The sequence below is a fragment of the Microtus oregoni genome, unplaced genomic scaffold (assembly GCF_018167655.1).
Source record: "Microtus oregoni isolate MIOR12 unplaced genomic scaffold, Mior012 000031F_ref0000149, whole genome shotgun sequence".
NCBI classification, from domain to species: Eukaryota; Metazoa; Chordata; class Mammalia; order Rodentia; family Cricetidae; genus Microtus; species Microtus oregoni.
Genome location: NW_024543090.1, coordinates 5,063,111 through 5,086,715, shown reverse-complemented (window position 1 = coordinate 5,086,715; position 23,605 = coordinate 5,063,111). Strand labels below are relative to the sequence as shown.

Here is a 23,605-nt window from a genome sequence, read left to right as displayed (position 1 = left end):
GTACATGGAGCCCAAGAGTGTTTATCTATTCCCCCAAATCAAATATTTACAATAAAGATGTCAGAGGTGGGGTTGGGAGTAAGCAAAACACTACAAAGAATTCCTGAGATAAGGCATTATATAAAGCAAGTCGGATATAATGATTCATATCTGTAATCCTAGCATTTGGAAGGCTGAGGCCAGAATGCTGTACAACAATGAAATCTTCTAATATAAAGCATGATTTGAGGTTGCATATAAATTACTGTACTCTGAAATCTGTTAACTGGCACAATGGCCTATGTCCTTAAGTATTATGTGGTTAAGCAATTTACTCTTTAAGTGTAATCCAAAATTCTGACTTACATGAACACAGCTAATAAAAGAAATTCTAGCAAAACTGAGAGTAGACAATGGGCATAGAGGAATTAGAAATAAAATTTAAACCCCCAGCTTTTCTTAAACTAAGTATCTCAAAAAATTACGTACCTATACACCAAAAAGCAGAGTAATGACTAACCATAGTAACACACAACACACAAGAACTTTCATTTTTGAAACACGTCTCTATATATAGTCCTGGCTCACCTCAAAAATCAAGAGACACACCTGCTTCTGCCTGATGAGTTCTAGAACTAAGGGTATGGGCCACTATGCTTCTTTACACGTTTCACTGTTTGGAATTAAAACCAAGGGTAGAGAAGGACACCATCACTAAACTACACCCCCAGCTCACTTCATCCTTTCTGAGACATGGTCTCACAAAATTGCCCAGACTGGTCTTGGATTCACTCTGTAGGCCAGGCAAATCCTCCTGTCTTGGCCTCTCAGATTGTAGGATCCTCTAAATGTGTAGATTTTGCACTTGTAACTAAAAATTGAAAATATTCAAAAGACAAACTGCATGGATACTGAATAGATTCTTTCTTCTTATCAACATTACATAACAACATTTCCACAGCATTTGCTGGGAGGTGGTGGGGCACACCTTTAATCCCAGTACTCAGGAGGCAGAGGCAGGTGGATCGTGAGTTTGAAGCTAGTCTGGTCTACAGTAGAGCTTAGTTCCAGGACAGCAGGGCTAGAGAGTAACCCTGTCTCAGAAAAAAACCAAAAGAACAACAAACAAAAACTGGCCAACCAAGGCAAAGAATATGTTGGGGGAGTGTTGGGCATGTTCATCCAATTAAAGATTCATTAATTTTAAAATAAGTTTAAAAATAAGACTATAAAAACAGCTTCCATTTTTGAGCCATGAGAGTCCACAACTATAATCCTAGAACTTTAAAAGCTGAGGTAGGAGACCCACAATTTTAAAAGCTGTCTGAAGAAAATAGATAGTGCCCATTAATTTTAAAAGTACAAACATTAATCATTTTATGCTACAAAAGCTTTGTGATCATTATATAATCTGGACTGTCAACTTTAAGTACTTATAATCTAATGTTCTTAAGCACTTGTCACCTACAAGGTTCCACAATATCCAAATACTTTTATTTCATATGCATGGGTGCTTTGCCGGCATAATGTCTGTGCATCACCTGTGTATGTCTGGAGCCATTGGAGGCTGGCCTGAAGATCCCCCTAGAATAGCACTTACGATTGTGAACAGTCACGTGGGCACTGGGAATCGAGCAACCAGTGTTCTTAACTGCTGAGCTGGGTGTTGGTGGAGCACGCCTTCAAACCCAGCACTCAGGGGACAAGAGGCAGGTGGATCTGTAAGTTTGAGGCCAACCTGGTTTACAAGAGCTAATTCCAGGACAGCTAGGGCTGTTACACTGAGAAACTCATCTCAAAAAACAAAACAAAACACACACACACACAAAACCCAAACAACAACAACAAAAAACCCAAACGAAACAAATAAAAACTGCTAACATCTCAAAATTTTCTTAATTGCAATCCAAAACCAAACCTGATGACCAATACTACTGGTAGACAAAGGAGTTACAGGAATATTATCTAAGAAATTTAAAATATTAAGATTTGGTACTGTATAGGTTACTTACTGAAAAAATGCTGTCACTAATTTTCTCCAGCTTAAGTGATTCTCAAATAAAACATGACACTTCCTTAAAGCTTGACAGATTCTTCAGAATTTGATACTGATGTTATGCTGGCCTTTTGAAATTGATGGGTTTTAATTCACGTACCATGGCATGTTTGTGGAAATCAGAGGACAACTGGGGCCATCAGTTTTCTTATTCCACAGGGGCCTGGATACTGAACTCAGATCTTCAGGTGGAAAGTACCTTAGCCTGGATGAGCCTTCTCCATGACTATTTGGGGAATGGGGTGGAGGGGTACCATAGATAAGGGCAGTGTTTGGCCTTCAACTCATTTTCCTGTCTCTTTATCCTAAGTGCTGGGATTCTGGTAGGCAGCACAATTTCCAGCCAAGGTTTTTTAAAAAAGTTATGGAGAACCTAGAGTTTGCCTGAGTAAGATATGCTGGATTTAGCAAACATCATTTTTAAAAGGCAAGAAACAAAAGCGCAGCTTTATGCTGCACAAACCCATCTTAAACTTGGAGAAGTTAGTGTTCAATCTGAGAATTATATCCAAGCTGTGGAAGAGTTCCAGGCTTGCTTAAGCCTCCAAGAACAATATTTGGAAGCCCATGACCGTCTCCTTGCAGAGACTCACTACAGTTGGATTTGGCCTATGGTTACAACTCTCAGTATGATGAGGCAGTGGCAAATCTACTAAAGATATTGAGAAGAGAATGGCTGTACTAAATAAGCAGATGAAGGAGGCTGAAGGATCATTTACTGAATATGAGAAAGAAATTGAGGAGCTAAAAGAACTGCTACCTGAAATTAGAGAAAAGATAGAAGATGCAAAGGAGTCTTACTTAGCATAGTGGGAATGTAGCTGAACTGGCCTTGAAAGCTACCCTGGTAGAGAGCTCTGCAGGTATCACTGCTAGTGGAGCAGGCACCTCAGTCTCCGTGATTGCCAATAGAAAACCAACACAAGGGGTGCTTCCTCGTCAGATTGTATAACTGATATTTCCCATCTTGTCAGGAAGAGGAAACCAGAAGAAAGCCCCAGAACGATAATGCAAAGAAAGCAAAGCAGGAGCCAGAGCTGAATAGAGGCAGTGGGAATGCTGTCCCCAGTGGACACGAAGTTTCAGAAACATGGAGGCTGAGAATCAGGCTAAACGCCCAGCAACAGCAGAGGGGACAGTGGAGTCTGCAGCTACAGTTGAAGGCACTGCATGTTAAGAGGGAACGGAACCTTTCTCCCAAAGGAAAGTGGTTTTGTACATAATGTATTTTTTCACTTTTGGGGACTCTTTTTGTATAACTTCAATAAAGATTGTAGGTAACAAAAAAGAAAAAGGTTATGGAACAAAGGTTCTTGGTTAAGAACATTCACTGCTCTGTTGCAGAGTTCCTTTCTCTGCCCCATATCTGCCTGTAACTCAGTTCTAGGGGATCCAACACCATCTTCTGGCTTTAGCCAGGCACTACATTCATTATGTGCAAAACCACACACAAAAATATTTTTAAACAATAAGTTTACTAAGTAAAAAATTGTCACAGGAGCCAGGCGGTGGTGGCACACGCCTTTAATCCCAGCACTCAAGAGGCATAGATCTCTCTGAGTTCAAGGCCAGTCTGATCTACAGAGAAAGTTGCAGGAAAATTAGGGCTACATAGAAAAACCCTACATAGAGAAATTCCCCCACCAAAAAGTTACCCTAGCTCCTAACTGTGGAGTTAAGTATATAAGTTGCCCAGACTATATTAGTCCTGTAGAAAAACAAAGTGTGGTAATGGTGAAAAATAACTCACATATTCCCACTCGACTGATGTAATAAACAGCTACGATATTACCAAACACCCAGTAACACACCTCAGAGCACCTCTTGACTATGTAAGAACAAACATAATTATCTTCTTAAAGAGCAGGGAATGTTCAGTTAGACAATAATAAAATTTGACTACTGCCCTCTAAGGCCTCAACTTCCCAAAGTGGCAGGTACTTTACCATGTATTCATTGTTAGAACATCAAATCACAGTACTGGGGCACACTAACTCAGGCTCATGTGTAAGCTTTTGCTCCAAAGGGCACCAACTTGATGCATTCATGAGTAAGAAACCAAATTTATCTTTTCACTTTATAGTTGATAACTGAAACAATATCCTTTGCTTTAAATGTGAATGCTCAAGCATTTAATGTGTTGAGTGGGAGAAAATTAAAAACCATTATCAACGAATGGTCAGCACTGTTTCTTCAAATCTATAAGGCCGCAGAAATTACCATCATAAAAAGGGCCATCTCCCATGTGTTAATTTTAAGATAAAAAAAAAAACAATGTCATACATTACTTGAAAAAGGTAAAATTTTCTAACTATAATGTCTACAACTGAACATATTTAGGAATACCTAAATTTGAGATAAAAAATATATCTTTAGGATTTTGTTAACTTTCAGTATCACAACACATTATTTCAGAAGTACATTTCAACCTTTGCATTTGGCAGATATTTTAAGAACTATTGATTAACACCACCAAACAGAAAATTTTTCTTTAGAAATCAACAGGCACACAAAATAGCATCTTACCCACATTAAGCTTCCCTGGACCTAAGAAAAGCGGGTGAGTTTTTCAAGGTGTAGTCAAGGCAAATATTCACCATCTTTGTTCAGATGAGGGAGCATGCATAGACTTCAACTTACTATACTAACCAAATACTTCTTTCCTGCTAGAAATCTTCTAGAGATAAATAGTTCAGTAATAAGTTAATACACTGTTGCTCACATTGATTTAAGAAAGCAGCTTATCTGGAAATAGAGGAATCTATGTCAGCTCTTGGGAGGTTGAGGTAGGATTGCTGTGCATTTGAGATGAGCCTGGGTTACACAGTGACACTGTCTCAACAGAACAGGGCCAGTAAGACATTAGAGCATAAAAAAAGTGCTTGCCACACAAGCATGACAACCCGAGTTTAATCCCTGAAACCCTCAGTGAGGAACAGAACCAATCCCAAGTTTTCTGATCTCTGCATGCTGTTATATTCCCACATATAGCAAACTAATCCACCTCATGTGGTACAATATGCCTATAATTCCAGCTGTTGGGAAGTAGAGTTAGGGGAATGAGAAGGAATTTAGGGTCATTCTTTATAAACAGCTAAGCATGAAGAATTAAATCACACCCTGTGCCAAACAAAAAAGTAATCAAACCAACAAAACCAAATCAAACCCACCCACCGAAAACTGAAGTGTAGTTTATAAAAACTAATATTTACTTTTGTTTGTGGGTGTGGAGGTCATTGGGCAGCTTCGATTTGGTTTTCTCCTTTTTAAGGACCCAGGATTGAACTCAAGTTGGCAAGTTTGTTTGAGTGCCTATATCCCACCAGCCCAAAATTCAGTTTTTTGTTTTATGTTTCTTTCTTCTTCTTTTTTTTGGTTCTGGTTTTCTGAGACAGGGTTTCTCTGTGTAGCCTTGGCTGTCCTGGAACTCACTCTGTACAACAGGCTGGCTTAGAGCTCACAAAGATTCACCTGCCTCTGCCTCCCAAATCCTGGGATTAAAGGCTAGGATGACCATGGTCCAGCAAGCTCAAGCTTTAAAAGGATACATTTGAGCCAGACAGTTGTGGCGCACACCTTTATTCCCAGAACTTGGGAGGCAGAGACAGGTGGATCTCTGAGTTTGAGGCCAGCCTGGTCTACATAGTGAGTACTAGGACAGGTTCCAAAGCTATAGACACCCTGTCTCAAAAACAAAATCAACACATTCAAAACAAGGTGGCACCCAATCCTAGCACCCAAGAGTCTGAGATAGGATAATTAAAATTTGGAAAAAAGAGACATCATGTCTTCAAGGGGGGGAGGGGAGGAGAGAAGGGGAATTCTATAAGATTTTTTTTTTTTTAAAATAAAGTCAAGTGCCACACGTTCAAAGTCAGGGACCATGAAAAGTCTTTTCTGTGATGAAATTATTTCTATCCCCAAATATGGAAGTTGAATATATATTATTGTGAAGCATTTGAGCATTCTGTTTACTCACGAATACCATATATTTGGGTGTATCTTCACCTCTTGGGATGAAACTCATATACCAAAATTACCTTCTTATGATTAAAAAAAATGAATAAAACCATACACTCTGGTTCACAGGGTGGCTTACAAATATCTGTAACTCTATCTCCAGGAGTATGATGACCTCTTCTGACCTTTGTGAACACCAGGCATGCATGTGATGCACATATATACAAACAAGCAAAACATTCATAACACATCTAAATTTCTTGAATTATTTAAGATTGATTTATTTTCATTATGTGTATGCATGTCTGATTGGGGATTTGTGCATGACTGCAATTGCAGCTAGAGTCCAAAAGAGATCTTTGGCTCCCTTGGGCTGGTATACAGGCAGTTGTAAGCCTCTTCTCCTCATGTGAGTGCTGGAAACCAAGCTCCTCTATCAGAGAAGTATTTCGTACTAATTTTAATTACTGAGACATCTCAAAAACCCTAGCCTCTATGACCTTAATGTCTATACTAACAAGTTGAAAAAAGTACTATATTATTCCACAAAGGAAATTCAGACTAAAACACTATTCTCAGGAAAACTTCAAAATGCACAATCTGATTCTAGTTCACAATTAATTTTAGAATGTACAGACATCATAAATCTATTTAGTCCTTTCCTACATTTCAGACTCCTTTTGAGTTTTTGACATAAGCCTCTTTCACTATAGCCCAGTCTGCTACAACCCACCAGGCTCCAACCTCTCCAGGGCTGTGATCACAGGTATGAGTCACCACCCAGCACTATAATTCTGATTTACAAGTTGAGAAATCCAGGACTACTGAGATGGCACAGGGGGTAAACTTGGTTACATTGCCACCAAGTGTGACCATCTGAGCCTGATTGCTGGTCCCCATATTGTACAAAGGGAGGAACTATCCAATGACCTCTATTGACAAGTGATGGCACAGTGTAAGCATGTATACACACAAATAAACAATATGAAATTAAAGTTGAAAAATTTAAAGAATTTTAGTTCATTAGTAGAGTATTTTACAAAAAAAAGAAACCAAAACAAACAAACAAAAAAACCCAACAAAAACAAATGGCCAAATGTTAGAAGAATAAATTTTCTAAAAGATATAAACCATAGGTTTTATTTAAAGGAACTTTAGAAGTAACTATGTTGCCAGGTGGTGGTAGTGCACAGCTTTAATCCCAGCACTCGGGAGACAGGCAGACTTATCTCTGTGACTTTGAGGCTAGCCTGGTTTACAAGAGCTAATCCAGGGCAGGCTCCAAAGCTACAGAGAAACCCTGTCTCGAAAAACAAAACAAAACAAAACAAAAGAAACAGCTTTGTCTTTTGCAAATAGTTCAATATGAAAGGCTTGAATCACAAGAGAAAAAAAACCTATAAACTACTACTAACAATGACAATGCTTAACTATCAGTGCTACATAAATGGGTGGGGAAGGAAACTTAAAAATAATTTACTATTTGTAACAATAAGTATGAAAATACTTTCGTTTATAAAACAGTACTATAATTATTCAAATCAATTGTGGTTGTAAGTAATTCTTAGTATTTTTTATATTTATGCATTTAAGAAACAGTAGATTAAGAAGAAGAGTTTTAGAGTAAAATCTGAATAATCACACAGACATGGACCAACATTTATTACAAACAGGAAAAGTAGATCTAAGAAGAGTACAGATTTTTCAATAAAGGGCTATAAAGCTGAAATGTAAAAATTTCCATGTTCTACATATTTTATCTGCATTTTAAATACATGGCTTAGTATGCACAAAACATTGTAATACAGTAATTTAAACTGCTATGTGGAGGCATTAAAACAGAATCAAGAATGGAGAAGTTTATTTCAATTTAAATCACTCATGTTCCATCTTGAGTTCACTTTCATATTCCAAGAAAGGTTATTTTGAGAAAAGTAAAAATTGTATTTTACAACCTACTATTTATAAGGAAAGAAAAAACAGTATAGAGCAAAGAATTCATGTTTAAATTGTTAAATGAAAAGCCATCATCCCTCTACAAGCTTTATTAAATCGCAGCTTTCACAGACGGCAAGATGCACCATTGCTGTTACCAGCAGCATAACTTCTTCCTCCTTCAGCTACCCATGAGAACATCCTTCCGTTCGTAAAGTCTCATGAATGTGGCTCAATTCAAGACAAATTACTTGGGAACAATAAAATATTGTACCTTACATGTTGTCAGTGTTCACTTAATTATATAAAAAGCTACAGAAACCACAAAAAGAAAGAGAAACTTAGGGGAATATAGCAGAATTGTGTAATGTTCAATTCTGTGGTAACTTAGTGACCCATTAAATCCCTGTGAAAAAGCTCTGTAGAGAGCTGAGGTTGACTATGACTAGAATACCATAATATTAAGAAAAAGTTCTATTTGTTAAGCTAAAAAAAACCCTTAGAATTCACTTAAGACATTATATGAATTCAATGAAGCTGTAGATACACTAAAATATTTCTTTTGTATAAAAACTAGACAGTCAGATTTAGACATTATTCTGATAACAACACTCTATCATGTTATTGCCTGCTTTCTTATTAACTCTTCTGCATAAGTTACTGAATACAAGAAAAGCAATGCATTTTAAGGTCCTGAGACAAAAACGATCTTTAATATTATATATAATGGTAAGTATGTTGGCCAAATTTTCAAAGTTTATAAAAATATACAATTTGATTCTAAATGTTCATCATTAGGAGAATGTTATCTCCAATATTTTTAAACTGTAGCAAAAAGAAAAACAAAACAGGAAAAAGAACACCTAACTAACAAATTTAGGATCCCATTTTAAAGCATGTATTTTACACAGGAAAATTTACTCAACGCTGCCAATGATTGAAGAAAAGCTAGCTTTTTTTCTAAATTTAACTGCTCTATTCTAATTTTTAACTCATATTTCCAATTAAAAATAATTAAATAAACCTATTCTTTTGTTCCTTCTGTAGTGAAACAGCATTAAGTAAAATTTATAATATATTTCCCTGGGGAGGCATTTCTCCCCTTTACTGAAGATGTTTCTTCTAGTAAAAAAAAAAAAAAAAAAAAAAAAAAATCAGCCGGGCGGTGGTGGCGCACTCCTGTAATCCCAGCACTTGGGAGGCAGAGACAGGCGGATCTCTGTGAGTTCGAGACCAGCCTGGTCTACCAAGGGAGTTCCAGGACAGGCTCCAAAGCTACAGAGAAACCCTGTCTCGAAAAACCAAAAAAAAAAAAAAAAAAAAAATCTAATGTATTTAGCTACACAATAGTTTAGCTGAATTAAATGTAGTATCATCATAAATGCCCCACCATGAAGTACTGATTTACAACAATGTGTTAACAAAGCTTTATTTTCTTGAGTGTGCACACAGGATGTTACCAAACAATTAGTATAGTATTATAGTATTGTAAATAGGTTGGTTTTATGTCTTCATGACACACTGAGTGACATGATCAAAGGAAATTTTAGCTTCTTATGAGTCAAAAGATAAGTGTGAAAATAAAAATTAGGAGTAAACCAGGAAAGAGAGACAGTTTAGGTGTGTATTTCTGAAACCAGCATTTAACATTGTAATTCCTAAACCAGAAATATAAAAAAATTAAACACACATATATTTGGTATCATTTTTTTGTCAACAGTTGATACATATACATGTTTCTGTTTGTGCTTTATACATACATATATATTTGTGTGTGCGAATGTGAGTGTGAGTGTGTGTGTATAAAGTAGCTGCAAACATTACCACTAAACAAACCAAACAACTCCTAGCAGCTCTGAACTGCTACATGAAACAAATCTGTTATTTAAACAACTTTCAGACCCTTGGAATAACACCTACTCTTATATGCAATTCTTTTTAGAATACAGTTTGTATCTTATACTTAGGGAGGAAAATGTGGAAGAAACAAAACAAAAACCCTTGTTTATGTTTATAATTACAGAATTAGAACCTTGTTGCCAATTTCAGTTAAAAGCCAGTATCTGAATTTTAGAAAAAGAATTTAACTCAGAAGGTACTATTTTGTTTTCCAAAAATAATTATCTTTCAATCATATTTGTTTCTAGTGAGGTGTTTGTACAGTCAGACTAGAGAGTAAAAGGGGTGCAGGTGATCCTGGTTATTTGTTATCAGGTTATAGGAAACAGTATTGTCTTTAGCTACATGAGACAGACCTGTTTTGAGTTTCAAGCCCATCTACCTTGATGATTTAAAAAATACAGAGGAACGGAATGATTTCAGGAGAGGTGATGAAACTTTAAAGATATGGTTATGGGTCAAATTACCAGACTCCACATAACTTATAATCTCATTCACACATACAAACACAAACATGCAAACCAAACACACACACACACACACACACACACACACACACTCACAAACACACAATGTTCCTGTTATTATTGTCCTGTAATTTTCCTTCCCTACAAAATAATACAACCTAAACTACAGCACAGATTCAATCAAGCACACTGCAGCCTCTGTTTAAATATGTTGCTGGTTGGGACTATGCTGAGGATGCGTCACAGGTGATACTACAGTCTATTAATACCACTGATGGTTAAAGTCCTTGCAGAGGTCTAAAAGAGGTTCACAGATCACCAAATTTCAGCAATAGCTGAGACCGCAGAGTACTTACGTTGAGAATTTATATTATAAAATATTAGAAGTACTGCATAAGTAGTATAAATAAAAAGAAATGGTTATCGTTTTCAGCTTAATGTGGATATTCTATTTCCATCTCTCACAACACATTTATTAATTTATATTGTGTTTACTTAGTGCCAGTTGATATTGGCACATTAACATTTTATTACAGATCTGACTGTTAATTCCAGTCTTAAGGTTTTTTGTTGTTGTTTTTTTTAAATCATAAAGAATGGGACCTTAAACATGCCTGACTGCAAGTTAAGACAAACAAAAAGAAAAATCAAAATATCATTGGGGTAAATTATAATTAAAAATTTTGAGTCATATTAGCTTATTTCTATATAATGTAAGCTTTATCATATGGCAGAATAACTTTAAATCATTGCTTAAACTGACAAACCATGCATTTTTCATAAAATTAAAATGTGAAATAATTATTCTCCAAAATGTTTCATTTCACCAGACATTTAAAATACTCTAGTAAACTAAGCCAACATTTCTGTATTTTCGGATTAGTTTGTTATAGGAATAAAAGAAAAATGAGTTCTAAATAAATGACACAGGAGGCAATAAATTGACACATGACAAGTAAATAAAAGGCTAAAGCACTCCAACACCATTGAAACTGTTTTAATGTTGTTGCAACTCCAAAATGCAACAATCATCAGCTTGTGAAAGACCCAAATTTCAAAAATTCATTTTAATTACTCCTTCATATCTATTTTACAAAATAAAGGCAGAGACATTTAAATCCTCCTTGTCTTGATTATACTATGCTCCTAATTTCTTTTCTATCACTATAATGTAAGCTGTAATTCCCACCAGATGGTATATAAGAAAAAATAAATAAAATATTAACCTCTGCTTCAATGTACAGTTTCCAGAATCTGCCAGAACTGGGGAACTGGGCAACAAGGCGCTCGTAAGTCTTCCGTGCTTTGTCTATAGGTTGATTCTAAAATTGAAAACCAATAAACAGCATTTACAATGTTAGGACTATTAAAATATTACTGCAGAATCAAGTAGTGTGATTGGACCCATAGAGAAGGAAATGTAATCCTATATCACTAAACCTGTGCCTCTCGAATGAGAATGCTCCAAGCATCAAGGTCATATGGATTCTCTTCTAATTTCTTTTCCGCTTTCTTCACCTTCTCTGGGACATACTCAGCTGCCTGAATAAGGAAAAAAAAAACAAAAACAACAAACTGAAGTTATTGTTTTAAAAATATCATGCCCAATTAATTCAAGAACAACACATCTATCCCTAGATCCAAAGTCAATACACAGATTCAATGTCTATACAAAGTATTAAAACATAATTTTAAGAAGAAGCAGTATCTGGATTAGGGGAAGTACATACTTTATCAGAAGTTATAGCTGGACATGGTGGTGCATGTCTTTAATCCCAGCACTGGAAAGGCAGACATGGGAGGTAGACCAGCCTGGTCTATGTAGCAAGTTCAAGGACAGCAAGGACTTCATAAAAAGGGTGAGTGATCACTTTTGTCCAATAAAAATTGACTTTTATTTTTATGTAAGATACTTCAGACACAGTATGTAGTTTGTATATACAGCATAATGAAAACTCTACATGCAAAGAGTAGGATGTAACTTTATTGTTAGTGTCTGTCTAGCATACATGAAGTCTCAGACAACACACATACAGTGGTGTTTCATTATTAGTAATTCTAGTACTCAAAAGGTAAAAACAGGAAAATGAGACACAGTAGGCTATCCTCACTTACATATGAGCTCTATGCCATATATTCTACATGACACCTTGTCTCAATTAAAAAAAAAAAAAAAGCCTGAGTGGTGGTAGCGCATGCCTTTAATTTCAACTCCCTGGAAGCAAAGACAGGCAGATCTCTGTCAGCTACAGACGGAGTTGCAGGACAGGCTCCAAAGCTACAGAGAAACCCTGTCTCAAAAAGAAAAAGAAATTATATCTATCTATCTATATATGAAGACACACACACACACCCTGACCAACCAACCCCAGCATTAGAGTATTTGGAGAGTATAAAGTTTTAAAGATTTACTTGTTATGTCAGGTGGTGGTGACTCATGCCTTTAATCCCAGAACTTGGGAGGCAGAGGCAGGTGGATCTCTGTGAATTCAAGGCCAGCCTGGTCTACAGAGTGAGTTGGGAACAGCCAGGACTGTTACTCAGAGAAACCCTGTCTCTAAAAAACAAAAGGAAAGGGAGGGGAGGCTTCTACATAAAGATGAAAGGGGGGGGGGGTTCCACATGAAAATAAATGCAATGAATAGAGAACTTAAACATACTAAACCAGGCATGGCTACATACATCTATAAATTCTAGCACTTAAGAGGTTGAATATAGAAGAGCATGAACTCCAAGCCAGCCGGTATTCAGTTTGTCTTAAAAAAGAAATCAAGATCTTACAATGGTCACATTTATTAGATGGTGGGTAACAGAGAACTGAGCCAGGCATGGTGGTATATACCTTTGGTCTTAGGAACATGGGCTGAAGGGAGTTCTCTTCAAAAACAAAACAAGAAGCAGAAATAGATCAGTAGTTAAGATTGTTTGCTGCTCTTTCAGAGAACTTAAGTTCAGATCCCAGAACCCAGATAAAATAACTTACAACTATTTATAACTCAAGTTTCAGGAGACTGGAAGCCCTCTGAGTTCTTTTTTTTTTTTTAATTTATTTATTATGTATACAATATTCTGTCTGTATGCCTGAAGGCCAGAAGAGGGCGCCAGACCTCTTTACAGATGGTTGTGAGCCAACCATGTGGTTGCTGGGAATTGAACTCAGGACCTTTGGAAGAGCAGGCAATGCTCTTAACCACTGAGCCATCTCTCCAGCCCCCTCTGAGTTCTTGAATGTACACGATACATATAAACCCATGCAGATACACACACAGAGACACCGAACAAATAATATGTCAGGCAGATCTTCTGAGTTCAAGGTCAGCCTGGTCTACACAGTGAGACCCAGGACAGCCAGAGATGTTATACAGAGAAAACCTGTGTCAAGAAAAAAAAAAAGAATTTTTTTTGGGGGGGGCGGGGGTGGAAGGGGGATGCACATTTCAAGACAGGGTTTCTCTGTGTAACAGCCTTGGTTGTCCTGGAACTAGCTCTTGTAGACCAGGCTAGCCTCGAACTCACAGAGACACGCCTGTCTCTGCTTCCTGAGTGCTGAGATTAAAGGCGTGTGCCACCACTGCCTGACATAACAAGTAAATCTTTAAAACTTTGTACTCTCCAAATACACCGATCCTTAATAACCAGGTCCTAGGCACATGGTTAGAAAAGTGCTCTATCAGTCTTTTAATAAGGTTGTTTTAGTCTTATTGCAGAATTTTTTTTCTTGGAGCTTGGGGTATAGTTTACTGGTACCGGTAGAAAGCTGCCAGATGTGAGGCCCTAGGTTCAAGTCCTAGCATTGTACATGTACATGCAATAGCATCGCACATGTACATGCAAACACACACACACACACACGAAAAGAAAGGCACAAGGCGCTAGAGTGATTATCTTAGCAGTTAAGAACACTTGCTATCCTTCCAGAGGACCCGGGTTCAGTTCCTGGCACATAAATAACAGCTCACCACAGTCTGTAACTCTGGTTCCCATGTTCTGTCCTCAACGGGCACAAGGTACATACATTGTGCACATACTTACATGCAGGCAAAACAGTCATACATATAGAAAAACTAAAGATATTTAAAAACTGAAAGAAAAAAAGCAGCACCTAGTACCAACAGCGTAAAACAAGTATTAACTTCCAAAATTGTTTAGAATATTCCTGCATATCAGAATGAAAAGTGATACTCAAAGGATATTTACAAATACTGACACACTAAGTAAGTTTTACCCCTCTCTCCAACACTACCTGTCTCAACATCCTAAGGTCTGCGATCACAGGTATTTGCCATCATCATACTCCACTTAACCATCACCACTCCTGTTTTTAGACAGGGGCTCACTATGTAACTGATGTTCTGGAACTCACTATATATATAGACTAGTCTGGCTTTGAACTCACAGAGACCACCTGTCTCTGCCAGGACTAAAGTGTTGGTTTTAAAAGCATGTGCCACCATACCTGGCACCACCCCTTTTATAGATGAGTTATTAAGGAGCAATTCAGTCAAACACCCATCTAAGGAAAGTTCTAAAAGTCATCTCTTTAGAATAAAATTGCCTGGGAAATGTAAACTCTTTTTGTAAAAATAAATTAGCTTTAACTACTGAAAGATATGAATTTATTTAGGAAGAATTATTTTTTGTTTTTTTTGAATCAGGGTCTCATTATGTAGTCAGGCTGGATTTCAATACTGGTGAACCTCCTGTCTGAGCCTCCAAAGCACTAGAATTACAGGTATGAGCCACCCCACTGGCTTGAACATGTTCTAAGACTGTAGCAATCTAACTTAAAATTACCCCTTACTAATAAATACAAGAGCTTTATGATTAGTGTAAGGAATTAAGGAAGAAAAGCTCATAAAAATGACTACTAGCACACCCACATATTAAAGCATCTAAAATTTGGTAATGGTAAAAATCAATACAGCTCAAAACAGCAATGCATAAAAATACACTAAATAATAAAAGTAACATTTTATATCAGAATGGTGAATGTCTGGCAAATGTAATAACTGAAATCAATTTTATCAAGATAAAACCAAATTCTCACTTTTTGTTTACCAAAGAATCATTAAAACACACACACACACACCACAAGGGCTTAAAATATTATTCATGGTAAAAGTGCATATTTAGCATTTATTTGCAAGGCTTTGTTTGGAGGGTCCAATCTTTAGTGTACATACACACAAAAGAGCCAAATAGACAATATTCTGAGATGTATCTTAAGTTTTCAACCCTGTCTCCAAAGTGCGTGTGTGTGTGTGACAGAGACAGACAGACAGACAGACAGAGACAGATGAAAGGTCAGTAGTAGCTACTAAGCTTACTAACATAAAGTCCAGTCAATAAAAAGGAGCAAATAACGTTTTTACTCAAAAGAAATAAAATGTATCCCATGGGATAGAAATAAAATGTTCTATAATTAACACTGACATCCTCAGTGAGGTGAGGGGAAGTAGGAAGAAAGAAATACTACCAAAATTTAATATGAATAACTGATACTGAACATCATTTCTAGTAACTTACACTACTACACAAAAGAGTAGATGAAAACAGTCAACTACTGGCCTGCTGTGTAAGACTGGTAATAATTTAAATAGCCATGTCTGAAAGAACCAGTTAAATTATGACTTGCTTAAGAGTTGGTTCAGTGGTTAGGAGCACTTGCATCTCTTATTTCCAGCACCCATATTAAGCATCACAACCACATGTAAGCCTAGTTCCAGGAGCTCTAACGTCTTCTAGTCTCCTCAGGCACGAGGTAAGAGATACATACACCCAGGCAAAACACCATACCTTATGGTCAGTAAAAATCCATACACAATTAAAAAAAACAACAAAAAACCCCTTAAAATTAAATAGGAAATAGTTATTAAAGAGGTTAGCAAGATTGTCCAGAGAGCAAAGGCACTTCCCATGCAAACTTGATAACCTATATTTGATAACTGGAACCCAAAAAGTATCCTCTGACACCTCCACACACCCACAGACACATCATGCATGAGCAGCACACACCGTGCACACACTTTAAAAAAAATAATAATAAAAGATTGATTAAACGAAGGAGGGCCTGTAGATTTGGCTCAAAGTTAGTTAAGCCCTGCTTTGCATTCAATGAGGACGGGAGTAAGATCCCAGCACTCACCTCAAAGGAACAGGCAGAGAATTATATTTAGCATTCCACAGGCAACACAGGCGCAGGCACACAGCCACCTGATGGCCTGAGTTAGATCATCAGGACCCTCGTAGTGGAAGAAGTGACTCTTCCAAGTTGCCCTGATGTCCATAAAGCACTCACCCACCCATATACATAAATAAAAAAGTAAATGTAACAAACTTTAGAAATTACATTTAAAAAATAGATACAAGATATGGACTTCTTTTAACCTTTCAGTAGCATAGTTCATGTACATAATAAACCCAATAATATAGTAAATTTGTTACTAAAAATTAGGATAATCCTTTTATCCCCCAGTACTAAGATCTATGCCCTTTCAAGGAAAAATGACTGTTGATAAAACAAACAAACAAACAAAACACACACACAAAATGAACAAACAAACAAAACCAAAAAACACTGCCAAGGTTTTCTGTTGCAATTTTTTTTTAAAACTCCGTGTGGTGGTTTGATTGAGAATGGCCCCCAGAGGCACATGTTTGAAGACTTGGTCCCCAGATGGTGAACCTGTTTGGTAAGGATTAGGCAGTGGAGCCTTGATGGAGGTAGGCTTTTAGGTTTCAGTGTACTCTCTCTGCTTCCCATTTGTGGATCAAGACGTGAGCTCTCAAATGTTCCTGCCACCAAACATCTGCTTTGGACTCTTAACACCCTGAACGTATTTAAGCCCACTAAACTTTCTTTTTTCTTTTCTTTTGGTTTTTCAAGACAGGGCTTATCTGTATAGCCCTGGTTGTCCTCAAACTCAGAGATCCTCCTGCCTCTGCATCCCAAGTGTTGGGAGCAAAGGTGTGCACCACTATGCTTCACCACTGTCCGGCTTAAACTTTATTTTTCAAGTTACCTTGTTCATGATGTTTGGTCACAGCAACAGAAAAGTAACTAAGTGTAAGGATGATTAATTTTGTGCTGTGAGAACTATTTGAAGTGCCTAACAGTATGAGAACTACCTAGAGCTCCAGATATGCTCAACAGAAAATTAACCCCTCAAATTAACAATCATATACTATAAAATATATAAAATAGAGCATCAATATTTGGTCAACATATGCAATGTAGATACTAAGAAAACTATGGTAAGAGGATTGCTAAGAGTTTGAGATTAGTCTGAGATGCAGGGTAAGACGTTTTAAATCAATTTTTCTGACCAAACTTAATTAATCCTAGCAACACACACACACACATTAAATAGAATAAGCTATCCTTTTAACAAATCTCAATTATATAGCCCAAACTGGGCTCAAACTCCTGGAGTGTATAGGGGTGTACCACCACATCCAGATAAAACCAAAGTTATATATTGTAAGATATAATGAGTGCATCAAAAATGTTCTAGTGGTCAGTTCAATGCAAGCTATTCTGATTATTTATGTCAAAGCCACAGGTGATGTAGCTATTATAGCTAACACTATTACTCTAGGTTCTGGTCTATATTAATAATACAAGAAAGGGCTGGGGAGATTGAGTAGACAGTTCAGTGCTGAGCAAGTTTTGAGGAGCTGAGGTCAGATTTTCAGAACCCACATAAGGCAAGAAATTATAATACCAGCACTCCTATTGCAAGATGGGAAATAAAGATCTGATAATTCAACAAAATCTCCAGTGCCAGTCGCAAACAAACAAACAAAAGACCTTGGGCTGAGATGCTACACAGGAGAGATGATGGCTCAGCACAGCGATTTAGGGTTTACTGCTCTATGAAAGCACCAAAATTTGGGTCACAACACCCACAACAGGCACCTCATGAATATCTATAACTCTAGTTTCAGATGATCTGACTATCTTTTCTGGCATAGGCACCAGCATATACACACACAGCTTGGCGGGGGGGGGGGGGGGGGGAGGCAGATAAATAAAATGTTAAAAGAAAATGCTCAGAGATTAGTTTAAAAAAAAGAAAAACATAATTTCATTAAAGCCTGAAAATTTTATACACAAGCAACTGTAGGAACAGCTGCAATTCTACTTTCCTCTGTCCGATGATGAAGTGAAATGTTTGTAAAGTAATCTATATAGATAATTCTCAACTGTATTAACAACAGAAGGTAAAAGATTTCAGGTCTGTTGCTGAGGGGAAAGCTAGATGTCACTGCAGGGCCTTGAGTGTCCTGAATTACTAGATTAGTGAAGATTCCACATGTAAATTCTTTGAGATTATCGTCATCAGTCCCTTCCATAAAGGTTATCAGTAGAAAGCCTGACACTAAGCAATCAGAAAACCAGCACAGGGAGATTTATGGGCTGACAATCAGCAGGAGCAAAAGTCATGGCCAAGTTCCACAAGCTGGCACACTCTCCAGCTCCAGCATTAACAGTAACAGCGACGCTTGTGAAATTCACATCCAGTAAACAACTCAGGGCAGTCAAACACACCAGCCACAGTGAAAGCTATCCAAAATGGTTACAAGTACATGCCCTGCTTACTAGTTATGGCCACATTCAAAGCCCACAACAAAAACCTTTTCTTCAGTTATGAGCCCATAGGTAGCCAAAGTTAAAAGCTACTTTTTTTTTTTTTTGAAACAGGGTTTCTCTAGGTGGCCTTGAACTCTGAGATCCACCTCCAAGTGCTGGGATTAAAGGCACAAGTCACCATTACCTAGCATCAGCTAATCTTAAAATTAGAAAAAGACAACCAGACAGTGTGTGCCTCATAACTTAATTCGATATGAGACTTACAAAGTCATCTATAAAACACACTTGGGGAAAAAAAAACTGAGGTGAATTTGACCAAATTTCAAATCCAATTAGTGATTTCCAGAAATTATATTCTAGAACAGAGAAACAAGCTAAAGCGCAATCAGCAAAATACAGTTAGAAAAAAGTTGTGGTTTTTGTTTTTCTTGTTTTGCCACCACCCAGCTAAGAGCTACATTTCTGTCTTCTGTCCTACTATAGAACAACAACAACAACAAAAAAAAAACCCTTAAGTTTCCTAAGATATGGAAAAAAAGAGACATGTTAATATAAATCTGGTCAAAAAGACTATGACAAGGTCACAGGTCTTAGTGAGGAAGCTACAATTATTTTGTTAGTGGCCATGATGTACCTGCCAAAATGCCTTCTAAATAATTATGTTTATGTCCATATATTAGTACTGCTGGCAGGTTTTGTCAGAAAAGCTTGTTTACAGTAAGTGGTAGTCAATTATCAGACTCAAGATTGGTCAAAGTGGTTAAGAATAAGTGACTGTTGAATGTTGAGTTTTTTGTTTGTTTTTTTTGGTTTTTCCAGACAGGGTTTCTCTGTGGCTTTGGAGCCTGTCCTGGAACTAGCTTGTGTAAACTAGGCTTGTCTCAACTCACAAAGATCTGCCTGCCTCTGCCTCCCGAGTGCGCCACCACTGCCTGGCAAATGTTGAGTTTTAAATTGGTCATCTACATCACCTTCCCAGCAAGGTTCCCAGAATACTTCAGAAGAGGGAGTGGCAGAGCACTTGCCAGTACTTGTAAGGTTCTATGTTCAAACTCAGCACAAAGAAAACACCTTAAACATCAATATCTATGTTTTGGAAATGTACTTTATAAAAAAAGAAAAAGAAGGCTGTGCCTGTTTTGTGCAAAGGGTAATCAAACTTAGGCATTGTGCTCGCTGTTCAAGAACTCTACTACAGAGCTGCATTCCCTAACCAATGGTTGCACATTTGGATAATCTTTTAAAGCATCTAGCTGAGGGGCTGGAGAGATGACTCAGGTAAGAGCCCTGGCTGCTCTTCCAGAAGACCTGGGTTCAGTTCCCAGCATTCACATGGTGGCTCCCAATCATTTCTTCACTCCAGTTCCAGGTGATCAAGCCTATGCCTTCAGGCCTCCAGAGGTACCAGGCACAGGCATGGCACCAATCTACATGCAGACAAAACATTCATATACATAAAACAAAATAAAAATTTCTTTTGTAAGAAGAGATATGGGTATTTTGACTCAAAAATAGACAATTTGTCTAGCAAGCTTGAGCCTCAGATCTTAAGTAAAATATAAGTATTCTTTAATTCCTTAGATTTTTTTTATGTGTATAGATATTTCCCCTGCATGTATGTCTGGGTACTATATGCATGCAGTGCCCACAGAGGCAAGATGAGGACATTGGATCCTATATAACTAAAGTTTTCGGTTTTAAAGATTGATTGATTATACAGTGTTCGGCCTGCATGGCTTGCAGGCCAGAAGAGGGCACCAGGTCTCATTGTAGATGGTTATGAGTTACCATGTGGTTGCTGGGATTGAACTCAGGACCTCTGGAAAAGCAGCTAGTGCTCTTAACCTCTGAGCCATCTCTCTAACTTCTACAACTGAACCCAGATCCTCTGCAAAAGCAACAAGTGTTCTTAACTGCCAAGTTGTCTCACCAACTCCAAGAGATAATATTTTTTAAAAAGAATAATGAAGGCTTGGGTATATCTGAGTGCTAAAGTATTTGCTTGCCTAGCCATGAATGAGGCCCTGAGTTTAATTTCCAGCACTGATGGAGGAGAGTCATCTATCTATGTGTTACTTTCATTGGTTAATAAAGAAACTGCCTTGGCCCTTTGATAGGACAGAAAATTAGGTAGGCGGAGAAAACAGAACAGAATGCTGGGAGGAAGAAGGCAATGAGGCAGACACCTCAGGCAGATGCCATAGAGCGAGCTGCCAGGCCAGACATGCTCAATCTTCCCCCGGTAAGCCACCACCTCGTGGTGCTACACAGATTATTAGAAATGGGTTAATCAAGATGTGAGAATTGAGCCGGGCGGTGGTGGCGCACGCCTTTAATCCCAGCACTTGGGAGGCAGAGGCAGGTAGATCTCTGTGAGTTCGAGACCAGCCTGGTCTACAAGAGCTAGTTCCAGGACAGGCTCCAAAACCACAGAGAAACCCTGTCCCGAAAAACCAAAAAAAAAAAAAAAAAAAAAAAAAAAAAAGATGTGAGAATTAGCCAATAAGAGGCTGAAACTAATGGGCCAGGCAGTCTTTAAAAGAATACAGTTTCTGTGTAATTATTTCAGGTGTAAAGCTAGCCGGGTGACGGGACACAGCCTGCCACTCTTTCTACACAGCACCATAAAAACAAAAATAAATGAGAACACAAGAAAAATATACAATTCTTTCTGTTTCTACTAAAGAGGTAAAAAAGATTGGAGGACATAGCCTTCCCCAAATATTTTTCCCCAAATAAATTCAGGGTAAACTGGAGTGGTGTTACATAGGAAATTCAAAGTAAAATTGAAATAAAAATTAGCTTAGGCAGGCAAACTGTCGCAAATTCAAAAGCCAGCCAAGACTACATGAAGAGTTATAGGAAACCCTGGGCTGTGCACAAACATACAATTAAAGAGATTGACTTTATCTAAGCGCTACATATCAAAAATATGGGGGAGGAACTGTAGAGATGGCTCAGTGGTAAAAGCACTTACCATCCTTTCCGTAAGTTCCAAGTCCAATTCCCAGAACCCACATCAGGCAGCTTGCAACCACCTGCAACTCCAGCTCTAGAGGGATCTGGGGCCTCTGAGCTCCAAGTGCACTTGCACTCATATGCACAAACACAATGGACATACACATAACTAAAAATAACTTAAAATCAAAGCTTTAATATGAACAAACCAGGTATGGTGACAGAGGCAGGTAGATCTCCAGGTTTTAGGCCAAACCTGGTCTACACTGTGTGTTCCAGGATAGGATAGATAAGACTACATAGACACACTGTCTTAAAATAAACAAATATACATATGAATTAAGGGGGAAAGGATATCATAAAAAAAGATAGGAAATTAAGAGGAATTAAATCTATGCTTGGATAATAAGTCTTGTCTGTGACCAACTGAACAAGCACAGATAAGCCTCGATTCCCATTTTAAAGTACGTATTTTCTATTATTGAATGTACTAACTATAGTTGGGGAGAATTAAGGAAGAAAATCAGTAAGATATTCTCATATTCTGCAGTTTTACCACTTATTTTTATCAAATATATGTATTTAAAAGCAACTTATAGCTGGGATGATGGTTCACCCTTGTAATCCCAGCACTTGGGAAATTGAAGCTGGAAGACCGAATTCAAGGTCTGTACTATGAGACTATCAGGGAAATGAATTTAAAGACATTTATCTGCTTCCCCATAATTCTAAGGTTTATCTTTCATTTTTTAAAATTCACCAAGTACATGTTATTTCCTTTTTTAGTAAGTGTTTTAAATGAAGATTCTCAGTTCACTAACAGAATCAGAAACAGTAACCTGAAATTATGGCAGACATCTATTATTTTCTTTTCTTTTTTTTAAAGATTTATTTATTTTATATATAGTATTCTGTCTGCATGTATACCCCTGCAGGCCAGAAGAGGGCACCAGATCTCATTATAGATGGTTGTGAGCCACCATGTGGTTGCTGGGAATTGAACTCAGGACCTGTGGAAGAGCAGCCAGTGCTCTTAACCTCTGAGCCATCTCTCCAGCTCCAACATCTATTATTTTCATAAAGGACTTAAATAATTGTGACAAAATGGGTCCTAAACTCTACTATGAGAAGCAGTAAATGATACATCCTAGTCAATATATTTTAGTCAATGTGTATGCTACATACCAAGTAGAACTATAATGGTGCTGAAAAATTCCACCACAGTTAAGTTTAGTGACTTGTTTTTTTTTTTTGGGGGGGGGGGGAAGACAGGGTTTCTGTATAGTCCTGGCTATCCTGGAACTCACTCTGTAGGCCAGGCTAGTCTAGAACTCAAGCAACCCTTGCCTCTGCCTCCCAGGTGCTGGGATTAATGGCGTGCACCACCACTGCCAGGGCTGATTAGTGACATCTTGACCACCAATTTCAATGCATTACTGGTGTTGGAAGTGATGCTGGCTAGTGTAAACAAAGGTCTAGCACATATAATTACACACAGTACATAACACTTTATAATAACTGGGTTGTTCCTTAAATAGTTACAAAATATTTTTAATTTATTTTTATTTCATGTGCATTTATGTTGTCTGCATGTATATCTGTTTGAAGGTATTGGATCCTCTGAAACTGGAGTTACAGGCAGTTATAAGCTGCCACATGGCTACTGGGAATTGAACCTGGGTCTCTGGGAGAACAGACAGTGCTCTTAACCACCAGCCCCACTCACTCACTCTTAGATCTCTCTCCCTCCCTCCCTCC

General features: G+C 37.6%; 1 protein-coding gene and 1 pseudogene across 1 annotated transcript in view; one reads left to right on the top strand and one right to left on the bottom strand.

Moving 5' to 3' along the window:
• Cstf3 (cleavage stimulation factor subunit 3) overlaps positions 1-23,605 on the bottom strand; it is an 85,333-nt gene that overhangs the window by 54,772 nt on the left and 6,956 nt on the right. Inside the window, exons 2-3 of the mRNA XM_041679113.1 lie at positions 11,737-11,838; positions 11,523-11,618 (exon numbers count right to left, since the gene is read on the bottom strand). Of these exons, the coding sequence (XP_041535047.1) occupies positions 11,523-11,618; positions 11,737-11,838 (198 nt within the window). The remainder of the gene's footprint in view (positions 1-11,522; positions 11,619-11,736; positions 11,839-23,605) is intronic.
• On the top strand, positions 2,431-3,212 carry LOC121465741 (annotated as a pseudogene).